General features: G+C 41.9%; 1 protein-coding gene across 2 annotated transcripts; it reads right to left on the bottom strand.

The window, feature by feature from the left end:
- Positions 1-3,294: 3,294 nt before the first annotated feature.
- On the bottom strand, positions 3,295-8,521 carry LOC101784641 (probable plastidic glucose transporter 1). 2 transcript variants are annotated; one of them, XM_022824583.1, is made up of 12 exons: positions 8,198-8,521; positions 7,977-8,109; positions 7,109-7,309; positions 6,901-7,000; positions 6,699-6,811; positions 6,078-6,171; positions 5,850-6,000; positions 5,057-5,203; positions 4,902-4,975; positions 4,600-4,688; positions 3,996-4,110; positions 3,295-3,740 (listed from the first exon to the last, which is right to left on the bottom strand). In XM_022824583.1, the coding sequence occupies exons 1-12, from the start codon at positions 8,418-8,420 to the stop codon at positions 3,696-3,698; spliced, it is 1,485 nt and encodes a 494-aa protein (XP_022680318.1). In that variant the 5' UTR covers positions 8,421-8,521; the 3' UTR covers positions 3,295-3,695. The 2 variants fall into 2 exon arrangements, with proteins under 2 accessions (XP_022680318.1, XP_004956744.2); XM_004956687.4 differs by having other exon boundaries at positions 3,295-3,864; positions 8,198-8,519.
- Positions 8,522-9,949: the final 1,428 nt, after the last annotated feature.

Genomic DNA, 9,949 nt, shown 5'->3' with positions numbered 1-9,949 from the left:
CGTTTTGCTAAAAGTAGACCCAACAGCATGCAATAGGCGTCAACCACGATATAACACAAATGAAAGGTGTGAATTGCAAAACCCAGCTCAATTCCAGACTTAGTAAGTACTGTCTTTTTAGATTTACTCTAAGGTGACGATGTAAGAAGTTTGTGGTGACTTAATCAATCTTAGGATCTATCGATCCAATATTTCGTACGTGTGTGGAAGCGTCTATTTTGGTATACTGATTAAAAAACTCAAACTTGGCTAGGCCTTCGTGCTTTTACGTGTCATTTGGAATATGATGGGTAGCTAAAGATAGCTCATTTGTGCAAGTCAGTCCAATTGGTCGGCTAATTAACAGCGAAATGACATGGCAAAGATTTGGCAAGATAAGCAACAACACTGACGTTACTGTCAAAAAAGTGAGCATCGCATAAATATGTTGAGGTAACTTTCCTGTACTTGCTATAGTGGTGGACTAGTAGTCTTTCCTAAAGGTGAAGAAAGAAATGTTTCCATCCCATTACAAAGGTACTGGCCTATTCAGTATCTTTTTTCAGCATGTCACACCACACTTTTGTTTCAATTGAAAAATGATAAACCAAGGAGGCATAGTTGGGTCACAAAATTGGTGGTCCTTTCATCCAAGAAAAGAAACCAAATTAAAAAGGTGATAAAAAAGAGTGCTTTAGTATATATGATAAGGAAACGAGTGAAAAAGCACAAGAGGATACGATCCGAAAGTGACGTCTTTTCGTTGCATTATTAGTCATACTTCAGCAATGCTATATCAGCATCACCCACTCCTTATCTTATACCCCTTGGGGTCACCTAAGAGGGGTGATTAAGGAAGTTACCGAGGTTCTGTATATGGCTCTTCGGTATTTAGTGGGGTGATTAGCTAGGTGGTTAACTGAGGTAAGTCATAACTCATAAGTGATTGTTGTACTTGTTCAACGTCAATTATTTTTTCATTGGAGCAACAAGGCAAAAGGTATTGTGAACTAGGACTGAGATGGACCAGTGTTGTCACTAGTAACATGGTAGTGACTAGTGATCTTGCTTTCAACTGAAAAGTAAAAACACCCTATCAGGAAAAAAATGAAAAGTAAAATACCAGCACATTGGAAAAAATGAAAAGTAAAAGTACCAGCACATTATTTATTAGATGGTTGAACCAGATTGCGAAAGTTGATATAGAACAAATGCTCACACAAGAATGTTACTTAACTTTGCTTATTTTTTTTCTACCATTCAAGTGCGGGATCAGTTTATTCAAAATAGAACGTTACTCACCATTTTAAATTATAGATCATTTTGGTTTTTCTAAATTCATAGCTTTTATTATACATCTAGATATACCGCTAGATCTAGAAAATGATCTATAATTTGGAACGGATAGAGTATATATTAGCATTTACATATTCATCAGGAAAGAACCCTTACGCATGTATACTATCCTTTTGCAATTCAATACTTTTTTTTAACGAACCGTACAAGATAATACGAGTTTCTATTGATATAGCAGAAAAAATACAAGACTACAACCTTGGAGGTTATAGGCACGAAAAGAAATGAAAGGAAAAAAGAGAAAAAAAATAGCTCGACTCGCCCGGTTGGATTGGGATGTCAACGCGGGAACCACTCAACACCGCGAAACCCGGTTGGTTGGATTGGAACATCAACGTGGTCGCACCAATCCACTCAATAGGCCTTTATCGCAGCACCCCCGGATAGTCTCACGCTTATGTAGTTGCCGAACCACCAGGCGTGACTCTATGTGATAGGGAACCAAGAGAATCAAACCGCACCGCACCGAGAAGGCCACTACCATGCAAGACCCGTCGCCATAATGCCACTGCAACATCACACTCCCCTCGAAAACACAATGCATGGGGGTCTCGCCACATCCGATATTGGACTCCTCTCTCTCATCGCCTTAAGGAAGCTCCATGTCACGGATCCGTTTTTTTGTCGTCGTCGTCGGGATGGTGAGCAATATTGCCCTGCTCCCCAACAGCTAAGCCGCCGCCGCAGGTCGACTTCGCCTCGTTGCTCAACCCGAGCACATAGGCTCCGCTACCGTGCCAGCGAGCTAAAGAAGTCGCTTGCACCCGCCTGGAGTAGCCAGCATAGTTGAGCAAACCGCCGCAGTTAGCTGCAAGCCTAGTCGTTCCACGATGTCGTTGCTGCAAGCGCCGTCCTCCGACGCAGTCCTACACCGTACTGATAGCTGCCAAGCAACGCCAGCTATCACGGTCCGCTGCAAGCAGCCAACCTGACAAACATGTGGCAACCCCTGGCCGCCACCACAACTATGATCGCCTCCACGTGAGCTCGACAACCTTCGTCAGCTTGCCATCCTTCATCCTGCCGCCATGATGTGCCACAAGCCCGTTGTGGCGGAACCGCTGCCGGCGAACAGATCCTCCCGATCGGATTGGGACATCGACACGAGCCTTCACGAAGCTCTGCCCGGTGCATCGACTCTAGCCTCCACAACCCCTGTTCGGTCGGATTGGGACGTCGACACGAGCCACCACACAACCAACGCCATATACTGCATCTTTTTTTTAAGAAGGAAAAGAAAGGAAAAGAAAGAAGAGTGTCCTCTCAGAAGCCGCCACCGCAATTCAATACTAGAACCAGAGTCACACACTAGTATGAACACTCAAGATACAGAAGTCCAAAGCTACCCAGAAACGCTACCAAAGATTTGAGAACATACAGCCACGAACTTAAAAGCATCTTCAGAAAAACAAAGACTGTCCAATAGTTGCAACGTCAACATCGTGGACTAATCGATGTTGAGAAGTCGAAATGAAGTGCTTCTTTCGCCTTATTTCGACATCACTGTTCTTTGGACCTCAACTTAGCAAAAGATTCATATCAAAGGAGATTGACGATGGGCACAAAAGACGTGGAGAAAATTATCTGGTTTGACCAGGAAATTTTTGGCTCCTCTAGTTGGAGACCACAAAACAGAAGCAAGAATATCGAGTCAGGGCGTGCCACAGCCATGAGTTCCTTGTGTGGCGAAGCCTCACGACCCGTGATCAAATAAAGCGACTGAACTGAAAGCACCGTCCTGAATTGGTTGACATTTGTTCCTTCTCTGCCTAACATTCAGCAAAGATGCAGAAGTTGAGTGGTTGCCTTCCCTGCTTGCGATAAATGACAGAGATGGCATTTTAGTGGGGCATGATTTTACTGACCACGAACTATTGGCTATGGCACAATCTCTCAAAAATATGTTAATTTGCAGTTCACAAGTTGCACCATGAAGTGCTCTACAACGATGAGTCTTAATTGTGCAAGAGCAAAGCATACAAACATTACGAACTCATGCACCACAGAAATTACTGGCGCACCTTGTTTTCCTTTATTTACATAGTACATTAGGCGTGCCAAAATACAACGGATCTATTAAAAGCTGTACTCGATGATGTGATCTTTGTACACATGGGCATTACTATAGACGGGGGAGTAGTTCCCAACAAACTGCTGCTGCTTAAGACTGACGAGAAAATGTTTTGACATAGCCACTAGCCTACTACAAGCACACAGGTTAGGTCCATAGATACCAAACTGCATTAGATTGAACGAGTGTACCCATCTGCTTCAATCCACCAGGCAGTTGTGCAGTTCAGTTTGTCACATAACTGAATGGATGAACATGTTTTACTCCCGCTTGCCAGGGGTAGCTGGGCTCATAGACATCTCAATTTCCTCAAGAGAGCGTCCTTTTGTTTCAACTATGAAATTATAGGCGAAAAGTGCTGTAAGCAAGGAAACCCCACCAAAACCTGCATAGACTGCTCCAACCCCAATTTTTTTCACAAGCTCAAGAAAATATAGTCCCACCAAAAAATTGCATATCTGAAAACAATGTAATCCACAAGGAAGTGCCGTTACACACCATATTCTATATCAAGTAAAAATGTTGATTGCATGCAAGCTACTACAAAAGTAGTTTTTTGAGGTGGCGTATAGGGTTGGGAAGTACATACCCAATGTACAGTGAAGCTGAAGCCCATAACTTTTGACCGTGTACGAGCACTGCTCAGCTCTGGTATAATGATACCTGTAACTGGCCCAGCACCAAGGGCAAAAGTGAAAATGTACCTGCAATTGTCAACATAAATCTGGTAACTGAAAGAATTCCTAAATCCCAATCCATCATGGGCAAGAAAAACTTCTAATCAGCATTCTGATTGACATTTCAATACAAACTAACAACATGAAAGATCCATAACTACATGCACTTAATTCTTTTATCACATCGTGATGCAGAGACTATGCTAGAAAATACTATATACTATCCATAAGCAATTAAATGGCTTCTATACATTGAGAAATCTGATAGATGTAATTTCTTAAGCAAGCCTTCTGGTAAACGGAAAACAGTAATAGAAGATCTTAAACAAACTCTCCATCAAGAATGCAATCCCATTCAATATGCAAAATAATGTCTTTTTAAAGCTCCCTCAAGTTATTATACTGCAACAAGTGTTTGACCCTCAAAATTTTGAATCTCCAGGCAATGAATATCATCTCTAATGGATTCAACTATAAGAATTTGCTAGAGAAGATTGAAAGTGTGAAAGTACATACAAAAGAGTTCCAGTAATTGACAAGCTGTGGGCAACTCCTTCATCAAGGGGGAAGCTGATACCATATACTACAAGGAACATTGCGAATGCCTGCAGAAAGAACAAAAATAAGTTGATGCTTTGGAAAGAGTAGGCTCATCGACATACATAAGAACCACACCATTGTTGACTCAATGTATGGATAATCATATGGACATAAATAAAGCACTCAGAGTAAACTCTCATATGACAATAAAATGCAGAGACTTGCTGAGGCGTAAAAGATTTATCACAGTATCAATAAGAAGGTTACATAGTGTGTACCATTCCAAGATAGCTTCCTATCAAAAGGTTCTTTCGCCCTTGCTTATCCATTAAATTTGAAGCAACAAGTGCCCCTAAAATCCAAAAAATATGGCACATGGGTTTATGAAAAAAGTCACCATAGAACATAAAACATGAGAACCAAGTTTACTCACCTCCAAAGTTGGTTATTCCAACATATAAGCTTGCTAAAGCACCACTTGTAATACCAACATCACGGAATGTTAATGATGAAAAGTAAAGAACACCATTTATTCCAGCAAACTGTTGCAGAAAGAAAAGGGACCCTCCAATCAATGCAACTGCATATACAATAACAACTAAGTTCTCGACTGCATGAAGAGAATCATAATAATATAAGCTATCAATGTTTCGAGAACTCTGTGCCTCAAGTACATAAATTACAAGGATTTCTGTGTCTCAGATTTTCAGGTCACACACAAAAGAGGATAAACAATAGGGAAACTTATTTGGCCACATAAAGGAACATGTCTTGCTTGTTTGCTGTAGTAAAGTCACATTGTTGCATGAGCAACTCATAGCAACTTTGCAGAAAATACTGCAGAGAAGTATTGGGGAACCTGGGTTCGTTTCTGTAGATCAGGGGAAATAAGCTCTAACTCACTATCTGGATAAAAAGTGCAGAGATTATGTAGACCTGGTGGTGCAAAACATAAATGTCTCGAATACTACATCACATCTCAGACTTCTTCAGTAATAATTCACAATTTAGTGCCCCAGATAACAAACCATCAGGTACAAGGCTGTTAAAGTATAACACATCAGATGAATGTCTCATCCTCTGAGGGCACAAGCAGACATGCATCAGCAGTTCAACAGCCAACTGCGCATGCATGCAAATGTAACATGCGCATACGAAGTAGTTTCCATAAAGCAGAAATGAGTAAAGTGCCAAAGAGAAAAGTATATTCTGATAAATAGAAGTACCTCTATTGTGAGGCTCCACCAGAAGTTCTGACCAGCTGGACTGTGAATCATCATTTGCAACAACAGCTTTGATCTCTTCCATGGACTTATCAACTTCAGAAGGTTCCCAAAGGCTCTCTACAACTTTTCTGGCATCATCAAACCTTCCAACCTACAAGACATGGCTTTCTGATGCAAACAATGACCTTGAATAACAAGATGAAACTACCAAAGTAAGTCATAAGATACCTTGGCAAGCCAGCGTGGACTCTCAACAGCAAATTGCATCCCAGCACCAATAAGAAAACCAGGTACACATGCAGCATAAAGCATCGTTCGCCACCTACAAACAAGCAAAGGCCTTCAGTACTATTTTTATAAAAAAGCATCTGACCTGCAAATAGTTTGCAGAGATACTAGAACCCTAGTCATGGCTTGGGTAGACAGTCTCACCTAACTGCTCTTCTTAACTGTACATATCCTCTCTTTTTGTTCTTTTTTTCTTTGGACTCTTGTTTTGCAGTTCTTTCTTGTGCATCAAAACATATTTACCGCAGTAGGGATTGTTGGCAGAGTTTACATTGAAGAATGTGCAATTGATGTGATGGACCTCAGGATTTACTTGTTAACTATATATTTGACTCATTAACTGTGAGGTTCACTTCACATGTCCTTGATTTATTTAAAGATTTCATTGACATGTCTTGAGTTTATTCTTCTATACAATGGAAGTTACATGAACAACAGGTGATGTGTCTTCTTTGATGTGGTTGTTACTTTTTCCATGATCATGCCATTGCACAACAGTAAATTTATCAAATGATGACTTACATCATTAAGATGCAGAAATGCCAACGAGAAATGCCTCACCAATGTGGATCACTTTCAGAAGGTATCCCCAAGGAAAGTGCAGCAATAATTCCTAAACACGTTCCAATTTGACAGAGAGTCCCCAAAAAACCCCTATATTTTGTTGGAGCAACCTAGAAATGTGAATAAAGGGTGAGTTGAAAATTTGTATGATAGCAATCACAAGCATAATGTCAATGATCAATTCCGAAATAGCAAATACCTCAGAGATATATAGCGGAACAAGAACAGTATTTACACCAATGCCAATGCCAACAAGAAATCTTCCCAAGAGCATCTCATCCAACGAATCTGCCTGCGCACTGTATGATTGCTTTATACGTAAAAGAAAGGAACCACATGCTACACTAATCAACAGAAACTCCATAAATTTAGGAACACAGAAACACACTAACAGTGAGACTAAATACCTTAGAAGAGCCCCAATAATCAATGGAATACTATCAATTTGAAGGGTCCTTTTACAACCAAATTTATCAACTAGTGCAGATGAGCCTAGGCTCCCGAAAAAGGCACCAACAATGAATATGCTGACCACAAGACCTTGGAGGAATGGGTTTCCTTGAAAACCAAGCTCCCGTGCGATATCCTCTATTGGACCATTCATGACTCTGCAACCATATGATGAAACCAGACATCAGTTGGATGCTTAATGGCAGGGGTGGAGCTAAGTCAGGTAAAGGCATGCTAAAATGATCAGAAATGGTAGTTGTATAAAATAAGTATACATAATGATGATACACATCCACTTCTTTGCAATGAATGTTGCATCTCTACTATACTAGTCTAATTTCTAGAAAAACACATCACTAAAAGACCAAATAAGTAGCTGTTATGTAGTACTCTCTCCGTCCCAAATTATAGGTCATTTTGGCTTTTCTAGATTTATAGATATTATTATGCATCTAGACATAGGGTATACGTAAGTGCATAAAGGTAACCGCCACTGCTTAACAGAAAACCGTACAATGCATTGTATGGCGCAGTCCATTAATCATCCAAGTTTTTCACAATTCTTTCAGTAAAAACACACCTATTCAGCTAGTAGTGCAGGTGGCAGTGAAAATGTTGCTATCGAAGTTCTCCTCAAATAACATAGATTTAGCCATTTAGGGAACAATCATGCTCGATTCTAATGTCATGCAGTGAGCAGAGTGAGCACCAGTACTGCACAATCGGTCTAGGTAGCTAAACAAAGATACATACTCCCAATTCGAGACGAATGGCAGATTCAAGGAAGCACCGTTACAGTTGCAGGCGAAATATAGGAGCACGCACCCAATGTGGTAGCCGAAGAGGAAGTTGGCCATGGACGCGGTGAGCACATGCGGGAACACCCTCAGCCACCCAAGATCAGCGCCACCGCCTCCATCACCGCCACCACCACCTCCCCCGGAGCCCGCACCAAGGCCTGTGGCGAATAACGAACGCTCATTTCAAGCACCAGAAGCGCCACCGGCACAAGCAAGCGAGAAGCAGCGCGCAGGCGACCACCCGACCTGAGCTAGAGTCCGGCGCCGGCGAAGAGGAGGAAGGCGGTGGCGTGCTCTCGACGGCCCCGAGGCGCTGCGGCCAGAGCTCGAGGCGCCGCGGCAGGGCGCGGAGCGCGGCTGCCCGGACCGCAGCCGGACGCGCGCGGCGGGACGGCCAGAGCCGCGGCCGCGGCGCGGGGGAGGCGGGGGCCACCAACAGCGCCGCGGAGGCGGCGGCGAGGGGCGGCATCGCGTTGGGGACGGAAGGGGCGATTCGTCGAGCAGGTGGCAGGCGTGGCCAGCAAGGAAGGCGGGCGCGCGCGCAGAGGTGGAAAGGTCCCGCGTTCGCGGCTGATCCTTTTTCCCGGTACGATCTCATAGCCCGGTTCGTGACCCAGAGCACCCCACGTGTCTCTGTTCCTGGGGGTGCGCTTTCCTTTTCAAAATCACGCGCGTCATGTTACGTGTTCTGAGATTTTATTCGTACAAGCAGTACCGCAGGTCTTCTGTTTCAATTTGACACATTAGCCATCGGAGTTTCCATCAGCATTAAATTTGTTACTACGTAGAAAAATTATTAACTTAGCAAGATCATTAGATCAATCTCAGTACATGATTTCATCGCACTATTACTAAGAGTGCCATGTCATCTTTTCAATGACTCTCAATGCATAGTTTCATCACACAATTTCATAGAGACAATCATTTATTTTCTGCGTTATCGTATGACCAAATGTGTCATGCTATGAAACCAACATGTTTAGTGCAAGTTTCATTAGATTTTATAGAACTTGATAACTGTGCCAAGTGAGTTTTATGTGCTAGTGAGGTTTTATGAGGGGGAGTTTCATCATAAGAGAGAAGTTTCATCAACACTCAACTGACACAATTACCAAATTCTCAGTCTTGATAATTGTGCAATGAAACTGTCTACTAAGATTGGCCTTAGATCATTCTCAGGTAGTTTCATAAAAAATAAATGAGCTGCCATGTAGGTAATTCTGATAACATGACATACTATTTATAAGGTGAGAGAAAAAAGTAGTTTTATGGTGATGAAACTATTTGCACACCGTTTTCAAGATCCCTGTGTCTTGCGTGTAGCCTTTTGAAAATAATAAAAAGATGAAAATATACATTGTGTGAGTTATTTCATATATGAACTAGATGCATTCTTGCTTATGTGGCATTCTAGGGAATATAAATATGAAATATTGTATTGAGATCCAGTTAATCACATCATTGTATACTCTGTATAAGTGGAAATGATTTTTTACGAGGATTCATCTGGCATCATAATGCATCATTTATTTGTTTTAAATAATTACTCTGCACAGGAACTGAACAGATAATTCAAATAGGACTATCAAAAAGAAGTAATTTGTGTTTTACTATTTCTGTATTGTGGTGCTGGTGATGCAGGGTAGGATCATTATGATCTAATGGGCAGTATGGTTGAGCTTTGGAGCATCATTGCGGTTGAGACCATAAGAAGTTCAGTAGCTAATCCCTACTCGCTAGCGTGATCCATTCAATTTGTTTTTCGTCGTGCTAGCAGTAGCAGGTTTAGGGTACGGTTCATATAGTGGTTCAGTACGATGACTTAAATCGTTGTTCCACCTTTCTTTAGGTCTTGTTCGGCATGTAGGTTTCAATCCACAAGGAAATTGGAGGGATTAAGGTTCTATTTGGATACGCTTCTCCTAGCCACGTTTGAATTATAATCTAAGCGGAGATTTTCTCGCTTCTCGCTTCTCGTAGTAACAAATCTCTGAAGCA

Source organism: Setaria italica, chromosome II (assembly GCF_000263155.2).
Source record: "Setaria italica strain Yugu1 chromosome II, Setaria_italica_v2.0, whole genome shotgun sequence".
Lineage (NCBI taxonomy): Eukaryota > Viridiplantae > Streptophyta > Magnoliopsida > Poales > Poaceae > Setaria > Setaria italica.
The sequence above is the reverse complement of the archived record's forward strand: the minus strand, read 5'-3'. Positions and strand labels throughout refer to the sequence as shown.